Source organism: Athene cunicularia (genome assembly GCF_003259725.1).
Source record: "Athene cunicularia isolate RWA chromosome 3 unlocalized genomic scaffold, athCun1 chr3_part1, whole genome shotgun sequence".
Taxonomy (NCBI): Eukaryota; Metazoa; Chordata; class Aves; order Strigiformes; family Strigidae; genus Athene; species Athene cunicularia.
Window position 1 is genome coordinate 86,744,842 of NW_020799097.1, and position 19,042 is coordinate 86,763,883.

Here is a 19,042-nt window from a genome sequence, read left to right on the forward strand (position 1 = left end):
CTCTGTTCTAGTGGCATGTGACAGCTGAAGGAGCACAGCTCATTGGGGAGCTGCTGCAACCCCCCAAGAGACACACACTGGTGGATCTCCTGACACAGACGTGCCTTTCCCCCCTTTTAGAAGGAGACTCTTAAGAACAACATCAACAACATCCGCTATGTACTTTTGAGTCCCATGTTTCATTAGCTGAGAAACAACCAACTTTGCCAGGCCAGCATCAGTCCCATAGCAGAAGCAGGGCTGATGGTTCTTCCCCTATGGGAATGACCCATCGAAAGTACAATTCTGGCATCATTAAGCTGGAAGGAGAATTTCTGGCCTATCCAGCTCCTGGCTGCCTCTATTTGCTTTCCTTGTCTGCCTGATTCAGCAACTAAAAATCCCAACTGTCCTTGGCAAAATATAAGATGTTGCCAAGGGTTAATGCCCTGCATCAAACCATGTTTATTCAGTTCTTGACTCTTGGAGCTGTCAACAGGATCCTGACTCTTTTGATATCCTTTCTAGTCTAATAAGTGATATCTGTGGTTAATCTCCGCATGAACCCAGTGATGTACAGTAGGAACAAGAATCCATTTCACTTATTGTGAGATCACTGGGCATACTCCCAAAACCGCTGGCAAGGTGGTGCAGAGAAGGACCACAGGTTTTTATCTGTTTTAAAATACATTAGGATGTGAAAAATATCAAGCCATGCAACAATATACAACCTCTTAATGAGACTAATCAAAGCACTTTTAATCAAATTTCACCTTGTGGAAACAACAGTGGGTTTGATGACAATTTCATCTGGAAGCATATGAATTCATCTGGAAGGGCATTTATCTAAGCTTTTGGGAACCACAGATATAAGTTCACAATTTTCCCAGCTCAGAGTGATTTGCTACAGCAGAACTCAAACTGCTCTGAACTGACTTGGGAATGAGTCTCTTGCATCCCTTGGCAGTGCGTTATCACAGAACATAGATAGCCACTTTCTTCGCAGTCAGGGGCTTTTTTCTACCAAAATAAATTATTTTTCTAATAATAATGCTCCAAAATAATGTTACATTTTTCCCAAGTATGTGAAAGGATTTGTTTCCACTCCACTATGAGATCAAATGGCTGTTCTGTACTTTTCATACTACTAATTCCCATGTCCTCCTAACTACTTTTCCCTTATACCACAAGGCAGGCCTCAAGATAATAAGTGTCCTTTGTCAAATCTTACATATGACATTAGTAGAAAAAAAAAAAACAACAGTGACAGGCCCACTGAGGTATTGACAACATGGTTCAGTTGTGCATTAATAAAAAATTGAAATGGTAAATTTAATTTTGAACTATACATACTAGTTTTCCACATAATAATTACAGGTAAGTAATTCTATGAAGGCAAAATGTTCCCTGGTACATACTTCTTACCTAATACAAATAAGAAATTCAAATATTAAGATCCATCTCTCAAGGGGCTTATTTTTTCACCTTACTGGTTTCTTAATTATGGCAATTTACTAATAAATGTGTTCAATCTTTTTCTTTTAATTGCCCATTCAGAAGGCTCCTGGCTGCAAATATCTGTATTCTAAAGAAATGTTGAACTGGTTTCCTTCTACTAGTCCCACTCACACATTCTTTTATGCCAGCATTTATTCTTAGAAAAAACTACTATCTCCATAAAAATAAAATATAAATACATATCTTATTTAAACTGTTTTAACTCTATAATCAGGACTATTAAGAATGCCTTCAACTCAATCACATTTTTATTCTTGTTTAATTTATTTGCATTTCCCAGTTTCTTGTTTAGACATGTTACCTGCTGCTTTGATGGTCCTTACAGCTACCTAGGAGAAAAAGAAAAAAACCAAGACAGATTTTGCCTGTGAATGAAACAGTGTCCACAGTACCTGGGATACAGTCCAACACCAACATCCTGCATCTCTCCATTACTGATGGTGAAACAGTTACAGGTCACCTGTAAAAACAAGGGAAAAAATCCAGGATTACCAGAATCATTTGGAAACCCCATACTCAAGTGAAAAAAAACTTTCAAAATAAAATGAAGGGGCAATTGGTAATTGGATGAGAAACATTCAAGTCCAACACTGGTGCTCTTTCATTTTACAGCAATCACATCTGGGACACACTCTCCTATAAAACTGCAGTCAATCAAAAGCAGAAATATTAGTATTCTGCAAAAATGTGGGGTTAAACACATGCAGAGGCCCTACTTTCTTGTCCAGGGGGGTAAAAAAAAGCCACCCTACACAGAGACTGAGAAGCTCGGCCCAGAGACCACATAGCAGATGATAGTGACTGCTGATGAAAAGAGTGGTTATTTCCATGCAGGGACTCTGCTGAAGCCAGGTTGTCACAGCACTTTTCAATGAGTACTAGTGGAGCCTGAAGAATACATATGGGATAGTTTTGAACTAAATAGCAGCCTTGACTGTGGCAACCTGAAATGGGCATAAAGAAATCCAAACTGTGCAACAGCATATCTTTCACATTGTGCATATTTTAGTTTGCATGTAAAAGATCCCACAAAAAAGCACACTCAAATTACCATTCAAGAGAAATATAACCTTTCATTTAATCTCAAATATTCAGCTTGATAGTGTATTTCTCCCTCATACAATCAATACAAAGCTAAAGTGATTTTAGAAAAGAGTAGAGAAGAATGGAAGTTGCTTGTAGGTAGGTATAGCCCTACCCCAAACTATCAGACTGAAGTTTCTTCATGTTCAACTCAATGATAGATCAGCACTTTGCAAATGTTTAGCAAATATCATTTGCATGGCCTTAAACAAGAACCAGAACCCAATTTCCAATGTATTTTTTAAATATCTGATTTTTTTTGGAAGAGCTGGTTTTGTATTATTTTTTACTTTTTAGATAATGTTAGTTAGTTGTCAATGAGATACTAATAAAATACTTTATGTAGAAAAACACTGCATGATACTGCACATACAAGAAAAGTCCCTGGCCTCTTCTGCATAACATTAGATTATTAATATCATTAATTCTCATTAGAACAGAAATGAGTTAGAGTAGGATTTGGCAGACATGAAAATGAGATTTGAAATTTGTGTTTTATCCATAGAGTAATTGCCCAGAACAGTAAATGCACACCTCTGTTTTAAAGAGGTGCACTGAACAATTTAATAGGATACCTTATCCTATAAATTGACAAATTATTATTTATGAGAGCATTAACCATAAGGTGAAAATGAAATCCTCTTTCAAAATTTCTCATAAATTCTGACAGCAATGTTAATTTAAATAAATGTACATGCAGTAGGGCATGTGTTTTTTTTAATGGTTAGACAATACTTTGATTAGTCTATTATTTATGTGACCCATTCAAATGTTGCTGATCAATTACCAAAAGCATACATCTTAATTATTTCTTTCCTGCTGACATTGGATATAAGTGTCAGACAACTTCTGAGCAAAGATTAGTCCATTTAAAGTGGCAATTATCCTAGTTCTAAAAATATTGACTTGATTTTTGTATTTATTGAAAAAATAATGCCTTCCAGGTAAAACAGAAAGAAAGCCAGTTTATGTGGACCTTAGCTCTAATGGATTATGAAGTAGCAGAGGTCAAGCATCTCTTTGAAATAAATGAATCCCTCTTCCTTGCAATTCTCCTATTATTACCATTAAAAACTGTTTATATTAACAATATTGAATTTTGATCACTGTAGAGTTATAGAGACTTTCATCATTTTCTATTCTGTGAAAAGTTTTACACACAGATGTCACAATAATTTTATTTTTTTCTTTTCATAAACATGCATTACCTTCTTGTACCAGGACATATGTGAAGAAAAATGTGAAATGAATGGATGCTCTGTCAGACATCAATAGCTGCTTTCAAGAGTAGTTCACTGTGAGGCACTTTTTAACCTCTCCATTTTAGATATTTTCACAGTTTGCAGTTGTATCACAATATCCCAGTGAGGCAGTGAAATATCATCTAATTTCTAATTATTTGCAGCTTCAAATATGAGACTGGGAATCTGAAGTACACAGGGACAGATCTAAAAAGGTATTTAAGTATGTAAATACAGGCAGAAGTCCAATTCATCCCATGAATTTTGAGCTACATGATTTTGCACACAATCCTACCAAAGCTACAAGAAGTTTCAGGGGCTCTGAGGTTTGATTAACCACCTAGAAGACAATCTTCCCCCCTTTTCAACTCAAGTATGAAGAAGAACAGTGATGCAAATATGAAGCATACTACAGATAATAACCTTTGTTATGGCTGCTTTCTGTCCTCAGCAAGTGAAGAGGGAGGAATTGAGATGGTGGTGGTGGGAGGAAGATCTCGTCACTTACAGTGTGAGAAATTCTGATAAAATTACAATCCTTCACAGACAGGTAGCAGCTGGTAACAGGTGTCAAATATGAAATCTCCATAGTCTGTCAACTAAGAATGGGATTGTTTGTTTGTTTTCTTTTATATTTATTATCAAGTCTCTAAAATATACTGAATCTCCTCTACATTTCTACTGATGTAAACTTTTAAGAGGTTTTAAATCTCAAAGTTAAAGATCAGTCCTACCAAGGGGACTTCTAAGATTTCAATCCTAGAGTCCACTTAAAGAATTGATGTTGTAGACCACACCTCCCAAGAAACAAAAGGAAGAAAGCATTTCTTTTACAGAACACATGAAGAAAAATCCATTTGCCTAGCTCCCCAGGATTCACAGGTGTAGCTCAAATAACAGCTAAATCTGGAGTACCTAACACTGTTGCAGGAAAGCACAGGTAAACAGCTTGTTCCTGAGGCAATAATTTATGGATCAAAACCTACTGGGACTGGAAGTGAACTAACACCATTTCTAGGGGAAAAAAAATCTAAGGCAAAATAAACAAAGTCTTTCTCATGCATCTCAGTATTTCCTTCAGGTTTCATAATCACCATGTGTTGTCTTTTTTTCTGTCTTAACTGACCTACCTTATTCCTTATACTACAATCAGGTTCTGATTCTGTGTGATCCCAAATTTTAAAATAAGAAAGATTAAACAATTGTCAGTAATCTGGCACTTCAAGAAATGGGTTCTTCCTCACAAAGATAGGGCCCTTGTCATCTTAACTCCTGCAGAATAATTTATTTCAATTATTTAATTTGTTCTGTTGTTCAGCTTGTCCCCTCTGATTCCTCTACAAATTCCTCTCTGTCCAGCTACACAGCACTAAAACTGCATATCCACATACAGAGACAGAACAGAGTACTCACAGGGTTTGTTATACCCACAAATAAGGAAAAATGCCCACATAGTTGGGAAGTTGAATTCCTTGCAATTTCTAAAATTTCTGAAACAACACATCTCCCAGCATGAGAACTGGAGAAAAATTCTCAGGGGAGAGCCACAGGCTTTTCAAACCTCTGCGATGCAAAACTTACTCAGGAGTATCCTAGAGCTCTTCAAGGCTTAATCATCATAGCCTGACTGGCCATACATTTCACTAACAATTTAAAGAATCAATTCTCAGTGTTTGAGTTGGCTCCATGGAAATAAATCCTGCAAGTTTATTTAAAAGGAACTGCTATTTCAAACAACAAACAATATTATATAAGCTGATTGAATTAGAAAGATTTGTTCTTTTGAGAGACTGCACATGCTTTAGAGAGGTATCCTGTACTCAGTAAAATAACCCAAGCAGAAGACATAATCTATCCCAGACTGGTAGACACACTGAAAGCAAACCAACTCTACCAACTGACCATTATACTCAGGCATGCTTTATCAGCAAACCAAAATCACTGCAATATGTTAAATTTTATTTCCTCTCTGAGTGAGATATGAAAACTCTGCAGATTTACCCTGTAAGGAGGTTTCTGTTCTCAAGATGTCTAGAGCTACTGTCTGAGCAATCTCTCTGTGCCAGACCCACAGTCTAAAGGACAGCCCTGAAGATTTATTTCGGTGTTTGCATGTGACAGGGTATGAAGGCTTGAGTTTGGAAACATACTGATTTGAATTTGTTTTCAGTTTCAGACCTCACTCATATTGTTTTATACTATGGATTTGCATTTGGGTTAGATAAAGCAGACTCAAGACTTGATAGCAGGACATTCCAGATTTGGAATTTTGGACACTAAGACAATGAAAAATGTCAGTAAGTGAGTAAGGGAAAGAAAACAAATCATTATTGGCTAACACTTGCTGCACAGATCAAATTACAAACACCAGGACTAATAATCGATCATTATGTCTCGACGTGTTCCTGTACATTACTGCAACACAGTGAGACAGCTCTTGTAACACATGTGAGAAACCCTCACAAGAAGGATTACCAAAGGGTAAAATTGCATTGATAGGGTCAATATCATTTTCAGCTTTGATATACAATGACTCCAGCCATCTCTGTAAATGGTGTGTCACAGCTGGTGTGTTCTAACTCACCACCAGGAAGAAAACCATAACTAACACTTTTTTCCCTAATTTATGAACCCAATGTAATGTAAATTAAAGATATTAAAAAACCCTTCATGGATTATTAAGTTTCTCATTCACATCGAAGCTGGCTGAGTATTCTTGGTCATCGGCACATATTTAACAAAACATGCTGTAACCAGTTATCATTTTAACAGGCTTCTCAAGAGACTCAAACATTATCCAGGAGGAAGGGATGGGCAGTAAATGCTATGTGAGTGGCACACTAATTCAAATGACCAAGACATTCCCCAGACACCTTCTAGCACCACTACACCCCACTACAACTCTGTACCAAAAGCTATTTCCCACTGGAGGATGAACAGATACCAGGCACAGATGGATGACAGATCTCAAGTCTGCTAATGACTTCATTTGGCACATGGAGCGCTACAGCAACAGTGCTAAACATGGCAACAGTGCTTAACTGTAAATGCACAGTATGCCATGTCAGTGACAGACCTGTCAAGCCCCTGTTTTGAGTGTATTCCACTTGCTGCTCATGGCCACAGCCCAGGACACCCAGGCTTCCCTTGCAGGAAGCGCTTCTTACTCTGAAACCTCAGCTCTGTCCACTGGACAGGGTATTGGAGAGGAAGAGAAGAAAGGGAACGAGGTGGGAATGCATCTGCTACCAGAATGCTGTGCTGAAGGGAGTCCTGTTACAAGGCAGATTTGCAAACTAGATCTTTGTGGCTTATATATACACCCTTGTAGGTTTTACTAAATCAGGAAATTTGAATCCAATTCTATATTGCATTGTGCTCAGGACCAAACTACTGGCTTCCACAGGAGCCACAGAAGGAAAACTAGATGAAAGAGACACCAAGAGGATAAAAATAAACTGAGAAAAAAAAAAGATTCTTTGGTGTTTTGTTCCAGACAGAAATCAAAACATACTAGGATGGCTTTGAGAAAGCCTTATCTTATTGAAATTTTCAGAGTAAGGAATGGGGACAGGTAGTTAATTGTTTGTGATAGTTCCTCGGAAGCCAAATTTCGCTGCAATACCATGAAATTTGGAGAAGTAACATTTCTTTCACACCATAAGTGAATATCCAAATATTTCAGTTTACTTCAATAATAATTCATTTTATTAATCTCTTGGGCCAAAATGACAATGTTTTGGCTGAATTAGAGATTACCAATACTCCAGAGCTAGTTACAGCAAAGATATTTCCAACTGTTTTCTTAGTTCTTCATCTTATGTCTTTGGAGATCTCTCTTCATAACTATCAATTTTCAGGCCTTTTTTGCTATCCTAGCATATAAAAGTTTCTGATGAGTATGCAGAACACAGGTATCCCTTGCAGAGAGCTGTCACCACCTAGAAGGCAGCAGAGCAGAAATTTGGACTGACATTAACAGATGATTTAATGCAAGTGTGCTTCAGGCATCCCTTTTTAGTACTCAGCTAAGTGGTGCAATTTTGATTGGAATGAAATGAAAATAGGTCATGGCAAATTAGCTCCTCTCTTCTTAACCCCACACATACTTCTCCAACCTTTCAAATAAAAATATTTAGCTATGCAGCTAATATATTTGATTACTAAGAATGTCAAAGCTCTCATTACTAGGACAAATGTTATGTTTCCTATGGGCACTTTTTTTTTTCAAGTCTGTGCAAGGTGTAGGTACAAACCTGAGACCTGAAAAGCTAAAGCCCGAAACATGCAAAAATACTGCATTCTTTGGGTAAAATGAAATATCTTGAAGTTTTGTAGAACTCCCATTAAAAGTTTTGTGCAACCTGTTCGCAAATTTCTCCTCTGACAACAGTCAGCAAATCTCATGTTCCCTTTGGTGAAATTCTAGCTTTTACCCAGCTCTGCAAATGTTATTATTATTCCTGCTTTTTGGAACAGAACTGAAATGCATCTATTTCTGGTACAGAACTAGAGAGAAGGAGCTGCAAAGTCACTAATGGATCGTATTACAGTATACTTGCAGAATTTGGCATTATTAATTGGAGTGGGGCAGAGGCATGACATCCTCCTCTTCATCTTCATTTTCCTACTGGTAACTACACTCCTGTGAAATGGGGCAGAGTTATTAACTTGATTTCAACAGCCACTGCATACCTGCCTATTGAAAATAAACTGCTTGTTTATTGAACGAGATCAAACTTCATGGGCATCCAGGAGTGGTTAACTAACTTTGTATTTGTCTTGCCTCTTTTGTTAGATGGCTGTATATCTGCTTTGTAGTGGTATATTTTTTTTAAAAAGGGTTGGACTTAATATGAACAATTAGGCTGAGATTCAGCTATGGTTGCTGGTATGAAAATTACATAGGCAAAACCAAAACAGTAATGAATTAAAGTTGTATAACTTCAGCTAGTAATACAGGTGGGATAAATTACTATCTGTCATCTCCTTCCTTTACCCAGATGATTTCCTCATACCAGACTCATAACTGCTAAGCAACCTAAATTAGGTGACATGAAACCTAGCCTAAATGTTTCAGGGTTTGCCAACTTTATTATCACAGATGCAATATAACTGTTGTTCCTTCTGGAGGTGCTTGTTGAGCTAGACCTTCAAGTATATTTACCTCTTGAAGTTCATCGACCATAATAAGTCTTTGGATTTGGTCTGCTGGGCTTAGTGGATTTTTGCCTCTCTTCCTTTTCTCTTTTTCATTCTTTAACTATTACCCACAGATATCTTCTCTACTGGAGAAGGGAGGGATGGGGAAAGTGAGGGGAAAATGAAAATCCGGGGAAAAATTTTTTCATACCATTTCTTTAAAACTGTTTCCACCAGGAAATTTCTGAAAGCACAAAAGCTGAGAATGTTTGAAGAGGAGGAAATTTCAAAAAGAGTAGAGAAAAAAAAAAAAGAAGTATCTCTTTCAAAACATTGTGGCATGAGTATTTTTAAATCTTAAAAACTTAAACAAGCATAAATAAAAAGTTTAATTTTGAAAATTCTTATGAAAAGAGCAATAAAAAAATAATTTGATTAATTTAGAAAAGTAGAAAGCATTTTTTTTGAGAAAAACCCCACATTCTTTCTAATAATTTTTTCATAAGTAACATGTAGTTTTTGAACCAGCTCTAGTCTCACTTTGCTACTTGACTTACAACTTAATCCAGAGATGACTGGGGAGTTTTAGAACTGAACCTTAGACCTTTTTTTCTTAGTATGGTAAAAAAAAAAATACAGAAACCACTCACACCGGCATACAACACTAAATCTCACTGCAAAGCAAGGCTAACTACAACCTGCTTTGTCTTGTAGTAACCAGACAAAAATCTCAGGCTCTTGTAATGTTTGCCCATCAAGGCCCAAAAGAATAATGCTATCATTGCCAGTTCCTTCCATTTTTATGATGCCTTTTTCCTACAGAAAAACTACTACTATTTTTCCTTTGACATACAGTTTTATAAAAAGGAATGAGTATCGGGTTTTTAATCACATAATTTAAGAAAAAAAATTAAAAGGATTTAAGTTATTAGATATAAATTATTTTTCAGCTTACTCCATTCAAACTGGGTGACATTACTACTTCTAAAAATCAGTGGGTCAGACATACCCTTTTGTAAATCCATCACCTTCAGTGGTCTAAACCCCTCTCTCCTCATTAAAGGCCTTTGGAAATCAGTAAGTAAGGCAATAGGAAACATGCACTATGTTCTTGCAGGTAGCTGGCAGATCAAACAACTGCTGAGAGCAGGTCATTTAAATTACAGGCAAAAGTATCATTTCAAGTTTATTCAAGCTTTTCACAAAATTCCAGTGTAGAATTTAATAAATAAAATACTGTCCTTTTAAAGATTTTTAGCACTTGCTGAGCATATGCCTGCAAAATGCTTTTGAACTCACCTTTACTCCTTCCTTCCACAGACAGCATCTGAACAGTGCTGTCAGGTACGATGATAGACACTGATGTACCACAGGAGGTGTTCTGCATGAAACAGGCTAGAGATGCCCGTGGCCAGTGAAAACCAGTGGAGTAGCAGCTGATATTCAGCAAATATATTAAGTCCAGGTGGCAATTAGAAGTTTAATGGGACAAAGTAAAACTATGAAACAAAAAGCCCACTATGTATTTAATCCTGAAACACTGAAATACCCAGCTGATTGCTGTAATGAGAGGTCTTTTGGGAAAAAAAAAGGGTAGCTGCCTATTAAAGGCACTGAAGCAGTGGTTAAATTCAGACCACAGTTCTAGACTCCTTTCTGACTGAAAGGGAAAAATGATTGCACTATAAGCGGGTGCGCTGGCACAGGTGGGTGAATATAACCATAGCAGAAAATAGCAGAATACAGTAAGGCAGAAAATCTAAGTCAAACTCTACTTCCTTCTGAAGGCAAAATAGAACAGTGTTACATTTAAAATAAAGATGCACAGAAAAAAAAATAAAGCTCAAGCAGTAATTTGAAGGCCTGTATAACTCAAGTACTTAGTATTCAAGGAGTTCTTGGATTTCCCTAGGATTTGCCATTCTTAGTATCTCCGAAGAAATCAACTTCCCAAGGGTTTCCAGTCAGTAATTTTTTTTTTCTACATCTCAATTTCTTTGGCTATTTCAAACATTGCTCTGATCAGGGAACAGTTGAAATAATTTAATTTTTTGAATTCCATAACATTGGACATGTTTAGTCTCAATACAGTATATACACTTCTAGTTACTGTGAGGCATAGCTTTCATTCTGTTGCAATTAATTTTCTCATTCCCACAATGCTGGTCTGACATTTTTGGCTGATCCTGCTTGATGATAAACCATGGTCAGTCAATGACTTCTAACAATACCAAAGACAAATTTCCTAGCATTGTGGCTATATTTGACTGTATTGGTAAGTGACAGGGAGTTGTTAGGAAAAAAAAAAAAAATAAAAAATTCCTGCTCTACTCCTTTGGATCCACAGGCTGTATTTGGCACTCAGGATGTAAACCAGAGCATCTCAGACCTGAATTTCCCATTGGTAGGCCAGGATGGGGATTTTGCTTGAAGAGGCTCTGGATGCTACAACCTGCTCCATACAGAAATGCCTGAATAGTTGGTACCAAGTAAGAGGAACATGCCTTTCACATTTCATTTGGATTCCTTTGTGACTTTTGAAAGTACTAATAGAAAATAACTCTCTGGTTTCCCCAAGAGAAAGAACCATAGATATATTTTGGGTGGTTACATGGGAACAAGGCTTACGGCACCCACAATGCCCGTACCCCAGAAAATAGTAGAGAGAAGGCCACCATCCCATCCATCAGGATTCCTTAGCAGAAGTGCCATTACTTCAACAGAACAGATAACAATCCCAGTACTTTGTTCTACCCACATCTGAATAGATTTTCCCTTGAAATAGCATTTTTCTTTATTGTACCAGATTAGTACTAGCCATTATACAGATCTGCTGTATCATTACCATTACTAGTTAGGAAAAACCCCACAATACTTGAAGGTAGCTTTAAGCTAAAATTTCATTTGTGAATAAGAGCTACAGAGTAAATAAAATATAATTATTTACTCCAAAATAAGCTCAAAAATTAAGCTCAGAGAACTCCTGGTCAATATGACATCAAACAATGAGTTGACAAAAGAACTGTAAAATAGCTACATATAGAGTAGCTTTTAATGCCACAGCTAGAATCATAGCTTGCAGAAAAAGTCAGGAAAAGGCTGAACTCCTATGTATGCTTCCTGCTTAACAAACTCTCTTGTGGTATACAGACTGTAAATTGGTGAGAAAATGGTCAAATAATTGCATTATTTGATTTTTCACTCATAAAGAAAAAAAAAAAGAAGCATTTCATTTTGAAAAGTCTCTATCAGATATCTTGAAAATGCAGAAATAAAAGGTTAGACAAACACTATGTTGAGCTCACAGTTCAAATGCTTGTGGGTAGTCAACTAAAGTTCACAGACCTGTATGTAATTGCTGTCTACAGGAAATACTTGAGTTAGTGAAAGAATTTTTCTCCTCACTCCTTCACCTTTGCCCTCCCACAAATTCACCAGGAAATAAACCTCCTAAGAGCATTTCTGTGATGAACAGGACTTTCCCCACCTCTACAAGATGAACTAAATCTAACAGCCAGGAACAAAATCTGTCAACTTCCCAGAAACATGATTTTAGAAAGTATTAATTGATAAAGGATATACTTTTATACAAATAAACTTGAACCAAAATGATCCATACCCTGTTCATTTGTTCTTGTTGACTCCATGTTTTTTTGAAGTTTGTAACACAAGAGCACAAAATTTGCACTTATATTAATGCAAAATGGCAGTGAATTCAGTGACATCAGATGAGTTACACAAAACAACAATTAGGTAAGAAGAAAGTTCACAAGTTGAACTAGAATTAAAATCTCTGTGAGCACTGAAATTGGGTGACCTAACTCCGTGTGGTTAAAATTATGTACATTTCAGACAAAACAAATCCGTGCCATTAAACTTCTGCAAACTTTGGGCTGCTTAATTCCTGACCTAGGGTCTTTACCACAATTGCCTCAAGATCACATTAAATACTGAAATAAAAAGACAGAAGTTTTTTTAAAAAGGACAGTAGATATGATATCATTAAACAGCCTGAGTAGCCAAACATGAAAGTTAAGCAAACATTTTAAAATATAACACGCAATTTAGTTTCAATCTTTTTTTCCCCCTAGCTTGAAAGACACTGAAATTTTGAATTTATCAAAAATGTCTGTGTTTTTCCAGCATTCAAATTATATACTGCCATTCACAAAGTGACTGCCATAACCATATATTCTTTCATGTGAAAGTGACGCTTTTGCCTACCAACAAGTATCAAAATTTTTTAATAGGAAAAGTTGTATCATCTTCCCTCATATATGCAAGACCAGGAAAATAAATACCAGTAGTACACCTTGGAGAGCTGATGTATATCAATATGCTTTAATTTAAAATTTTCTTTATCTTACAATTTTTAAGCCAAATCAACCATTTTCATAACCCAGGTTCATGACTTCAGAAACTTTAAGAAAGACTTGATCTCTGCAATTCAAAGTCCCAACATTCACTACGGTCTGAGAAAATGACAATGGTGTTGTGTTATATATTTCAAGCAAGAAAGATGGCTGAGATGGTTGTGCTGGCTTTAGAAAACTAACTACAGGTTTACAAAACACCCCCTTGATTCACAACACTCTTCTAGTGTTTCATGCTATTTTTTGTCTGATATGCAGATTCACTCTCAGCAAATCTTTATCTACACTTTTCCTATTCCTCACTTGGAGGTTTGTTTGTTTTTTTTCAATTGTGCAAACCAGATCTTTACATATACCCAAGACAAGCAAACCAGACAGATAAACAGTGATTTCAGCAAGCAACAAGGAGCAGCTGGTATTTTTATTACACCTGACAAAACCCAGGGTGACGGGAAAAGAACATACTAATTTTTTGTCACAACAATATTAGTGGTTCCTAGCAAATTCCTCACCTCCACCTCCAAAGAAAACTCTAAGTTTATATCTCAAAGCTCTGTTAAAAACATGACAGAACTGAAGAAAGTGCAAAATGGGATCAGAAATATGAACCATGAGGTAAAAGGTTATACAAATCTACTGCTGCATTTCTCCTCACAGTTTGCATTTTGACAGTGACCCACCTCCTCATGTTGATACTGTTTTTACCCAAGCATAGTGCCAAAAACCTACATGCCAAAATACATTCTTCCTTGATGAATTAAGACCATTAAAGTTTAGTATTCTGGCTATGATTAAGATCACATTTTCCTTTCATCTAGGACTTGTGTCTCATCTGATTTGACTACCTATGAAAATTTTATCTTTAAATTATTACATTTTAATGCGTAGAATGAGGAAAAACTATAAAGTAATACCTAAAACCAAGACACTTCACCCTAAGGATCTATTCATGTTACAATAAGAATGTAAAACAAAAATTAGAAAATCACACAAGGTAAGGTTTTATTGTTAGCTCTTGTTATGAGAGCCATATGAGAACAAAGTAAACTCATACCTTTTTTCACCAACAAATGTGAAAATAATTCCCTTTTTTACGTTATAACAAAAAAGTAATTTGTTCCACTGATTCCTGTTTAAAGTACAATTAAAATATATTATTAAAGTATTTTATATGCTGTGCTACTCTTGGCCATTCATCTCAAATATAAATAAGCTGTGTGAAATTATAAAATTGTAACCTTTAGGTCATCTAACAAGAATTTGAAATATCAAGCTCTCAAATACAAAATAATTACACTTTTTTTTTTTTTTTTTTAACATTGAGCTCATTGTAACGAAAATGCAAAACATTTTAAAAGTTTGAATCGTGATCTAGCCTTTGTTACCAGTCTTTCCAGACTGAGTCCAAGTGTTTTTCCACTGACAGTAACATCTCTTCCTCAGTGAAGCTGAAACAGGTGCCCTCTTTCATTGGCAAGGGTCTTCCTAGTCATGAATGAAGCACCTGCTTCTTGTAAACTTCGTTGCTACTACTTTTTTGATGTTTTATACTGACTGTGATAGCACCACATTGAACAGTCTATTGAGTTATTACCACTCAATGGATCAGTTTGTGTAAGATATTAAAACCAAATATGTGAATATTATCCCTCAGGACCAAATTTAGAATTCTAAATCTGTTTTTTAAAACTCCATTGGCAAACCTCCAGTTACATATCCATGATTTTTAACAAAGAAGATAAGTGGGAGAAGGAAAAGTAACAAAAACTATAAAAAGACGGAATTAAGTAAAGGGACATAAAACAGAAGCCAAAACTACAGGAGATACTGTATTCAATAAACAAGTTCAGACAAGTAATTTGCTTCTTAATAAGCACTTATTAATTGTTTGGTTGTGGAAAGAGTATAGAGGAGAGGACCTGGAAAAATACCAGTCAAGGCAAATGGTGCCTAATTTCCACCACCTGTTGCTCAAAGGTGTTACAATACAAGGAATACAAGGCCCCAGTAGAATATAGGTAAAGACAGAGTTTTGATTTCAAAATTATTAAACTCCTTATTTGCTCAGCAGTTCTGAGCAGCAATCCAGCTCTGACAGTACTTGCCCGTAAGTGCCTGCTGGCATGCTCTCCAAGGTGCCAGTGTGGCAAACGACTGGCAGCAGCAGTTTTTGCCTCTGCATGCAAATGCAGGGCTGTGTTCAGCCCCATGAAGCTGAAGCTTCACCTGCCTGTGGATTTCAAGGTTCCCTGACTCCAAGCCACACTCACTAATTCACAAAAACTGCCTCTTCATTAACTGAGGATGCCTTTATCTGTGGGACAACTGAGGCTACATAAATCATATGCCTTGCAAAGGGGGCTCATAAATACTGGGGTCCATCCATTGACACCTTCTCACCCAGTCAGCACCTACACATGGAGACTGCACTTTCAACTCTCATATTGTAGGAATGACTGAAGGAATGACTATTGATACCTTGACTGAATAATGTTTCTTTTCTACTGCTTAACGAGTAAAAAGTTCAAGATTGTCACCGAACTTTGTACCAACCAGTCTGACATTTGAAGATGGAGAAATAAACCTTCTTGCTTTGCTCTCGTTTGAGAAAGAGGTCCTGCTTATGTAAGCACTTACTGAGGAGTTTTGTTTTCAGCTGAGATTTCTCACTAACCTCAGAAGGGTGGCTCACAGGTAACTGCTGCCACTTCTTACCTGCTTCAGTAAGGCACCCTGCAACCCACACCCCACAAATGGTTCATCCATTCCCTTGAGTATTGCTATTCTAGTCATAACAAGTTGTGTTCTACTGTGTCTAAAGACCCTGCAATATGGCTACTGTAAAAAACGTAATTTTAATGGTAAACTTGTTTTTTTATTGAATAGACATGTGATTTTCATGCAGAATCTGGCCATTGGAAGGATTCCCAAAGCAGAAGTGTCACCCACAGCCCCAGAATCTGTGGTGGGAACATGACAGTAACAATTGTGCGGAGTGGATTTTTACATGTTGCTTATTGGTAAATGTGTCACTGAGTAATACTTGTCAATGACATGAATACAGAAGTCTTTTACCAGAAGAAACATATTAAAGTGGGAAACCAAGTGGGGCACACTCAGTCTTGATAACTAAAGGACGATCTGTTGTAGCACAACAGTTCTATGAGAGGAGAACTGCATTAGTACTGGCATGTGGGGAGATAGAAGCAGGGATGTTCTTGTCAAAACAAAAATAATGATTGAACTTCTACATAAAAGCTGTTATTTAAAACCCCCTATTTATACAAATCGGACAAATCTGCTCTAAGACATACAGTGAGAGGACTGCAAAATAAAGCTCACTGATATTTACTCAGACTTCTCTCTGCCAGATCTGTGTGCACGACTATGAACATACTCACATACCACTTCAGGTGTTTGTCTAAAAACCAGACATGTTATTTAACAATATGGTCTCTGGCAGAAATTTTTTCATAAAACTACACATTTTGCAAGCCAAGTCTCCATAGTAACTAACTACATAATAATTGAAACTTTCAAAATTATTCACAAACAAAAATGCTATATATTTGAAATAATAAACATCTGAGCCTGTACTTTCTCTTCATTTCCATGAGAAAAAAATGTTTATTCTAATTAGAGCTGAGTAAATAATTTTCAACAAGTCATTTACCCTCCAACAGCAGTTTCTGTCTTTACTGTTAGAATCTCTAAAAGTAGATAATAAATCTGTCAAAATTAATTCAAAATCGGCTCAAATATTTCTTTCTTGTTGCTATTTTTGAACTCAGTGAACCAACCACGAACTAGGTAGTAAAAATTCATGCTCAAATACTAAGACTGTGACACTTGCTCGTCTGCAGTCACATTGGCTGACTTAAAAATTGAAAATAGTGTAGGTTATTGTGCATGTATTGCAGCAAAGATACTAAATGTAAATCACAATCCCAAAGAGAAGCTGGAAGAAGCCCTGCCCTAGAATAGCAGCAATTAATGTAACAATGAATTTGGAAAATATTAATTTTTTATTTTTCAGCCCACCCAGAAATTGTCACCCAGACCATCTTGACATGATTTGGGGGAGAAATTTTTCTTTTCTTCTTCCATTATCATCTCATCATTGGAATAACAACTACTTAAATGCTTTCTGAAAAGAACTGGGATCAAAAAATAATGCTTCAAACTCAGGAAGTAAAATAATCAAGCATTTAGTTAGCAGGGAGGAAAAAACAATAATGCTTTCAGAGATCCTTTCCTCACTGCAGCTTCTCACAGAGCTTCCTTCCTGCTTCTCACTTTGGCGATTCAGTTTTGTGACTACAGGTTAAAACCAGAGTTCAGCAGGCCTGAAATACTATTATTTGTCTGTGTATCTGTAGCTTTATATTTCTGTTTGCTCAAGGACATGAAACAATGTATAAACATTAATTAGTTAAGCACTATAACAGCCTTGTGAAGAATGGAAATGCAGAAATGAATCATAAAGAGGCTGAATGTGACACCAAGGCCACAGATCACATCAGCAGCAGTTTGGCATATAAAGGAATTTTTTTTAGCGTCTGTATCCAAATGGTTTACATTAAAAAGAAAAAAAAAAAACCCTTAATGTTCTTTGGAAAATAACAGAAACATAAAATCAGCAATTGAAATGGGATTCCTAGCTTTACGCTTCCCTGTGGCACACATTGATGGTGCCGTGCTGCAGTACAGCTGCAGGCACAGCACTGGTCATGTTATGCCCGTTAAGGGGCCGTGTATTTCATGTCTTCTGTCTTGGCGGTGTGATGCTGTGAAATTGGCTGGTAGTTCCAGTGCACTACTCTGGCACATTTTCAGTCTGCATTTGCCTCTCTTCATTTATGCAGATTACTGCATGTCCATTAACTGCCATTACAGAGAAAATTCATCATATAGAAAACCAAAAAGTGAGCAACACAAAGAGAAGGAAAAGAAATCTCCTCAGCAGCCAAAACCTATACAGCACCAGAGCACCTTGAAAAGCTCAACCATGAATCAGGAAGGGAAACCTCTGAAGAACTGGGGACAAGAGCAACCAAACTAGGCCGGAGAGGCCATGCAGTCCACCTCATCCACTCGCGGCAGGGCATTCGCCATCCCGACACTGCAGCCTGCCTTGGCAGGGGTGGTTTTGCCTCTCGACACCTGCAATGCTGACAGTGGTGTCCACCGCGCAGAGCAGCTTGCCTGGGCCCCGAGGGGTAAGGGGGGGAAGTGGTGGCAGAGGGGGGCTGCCATGTCTACACCCTCAAACACGGGTAACTGTCAGGCCAGGAAAGCACCTAGGAAGGTACCCAGCACTAAACTGGCCAGGCCCAAAATTTAATACTAAAACCAACACAGCTGCGGTGCTTTTTGCATGTAGGTTCATGTTCTCAAAACGCTTGTGTGGTGAGCTGAAAAGCTCCGAGTCGGCTCCTGCCTCCCGGCGAGCTGAGACAGTCACCTGCCCCACGACGTGCACGCTTCCTGGGATGGGCGCTCGCCGTGACAGTCACCAGAAAGCCCTGAGCCTGTCACAGGTCTCCTGGGAGCGGTCCGAGTGTCGGTGTGGTAGAGGTTCCTCTCAGGGCCCTGAGGGCACCAGCGGGCCGCTCCCAGGGCCTCACCCCCCCGGCCCCGGGCCCCGAGGCCGTCAGTCCCCGCCGCAGCAACGCGGCGCAGGGCGGCTCCCCACAGCCCTGCCCC

General features: G+C 37.6%; 1 protein-coding gene across 1 annotated transcript in view; it reads right to left on the reverse strand.

Moving 5' to 3' along the window:
* Positions 1–19,042, reverse strand: part of SMYD3 (SET and MYND domain containing 3) — a 374,780-nt gene that overhangs the window by 86,837 nt on the left and 268,901 nt on the right. Inside the window, exon 6 of the mRNA XM_026844592.1 lies at positions 1,890–1,957. Coding sequence (XP_026700393.1) covers positions 1,890–1,957 — 68 coding nt within the window. The remainder of the gene's footprint in view (positions 1–1,889; positions 1,958–19,042) is intronic.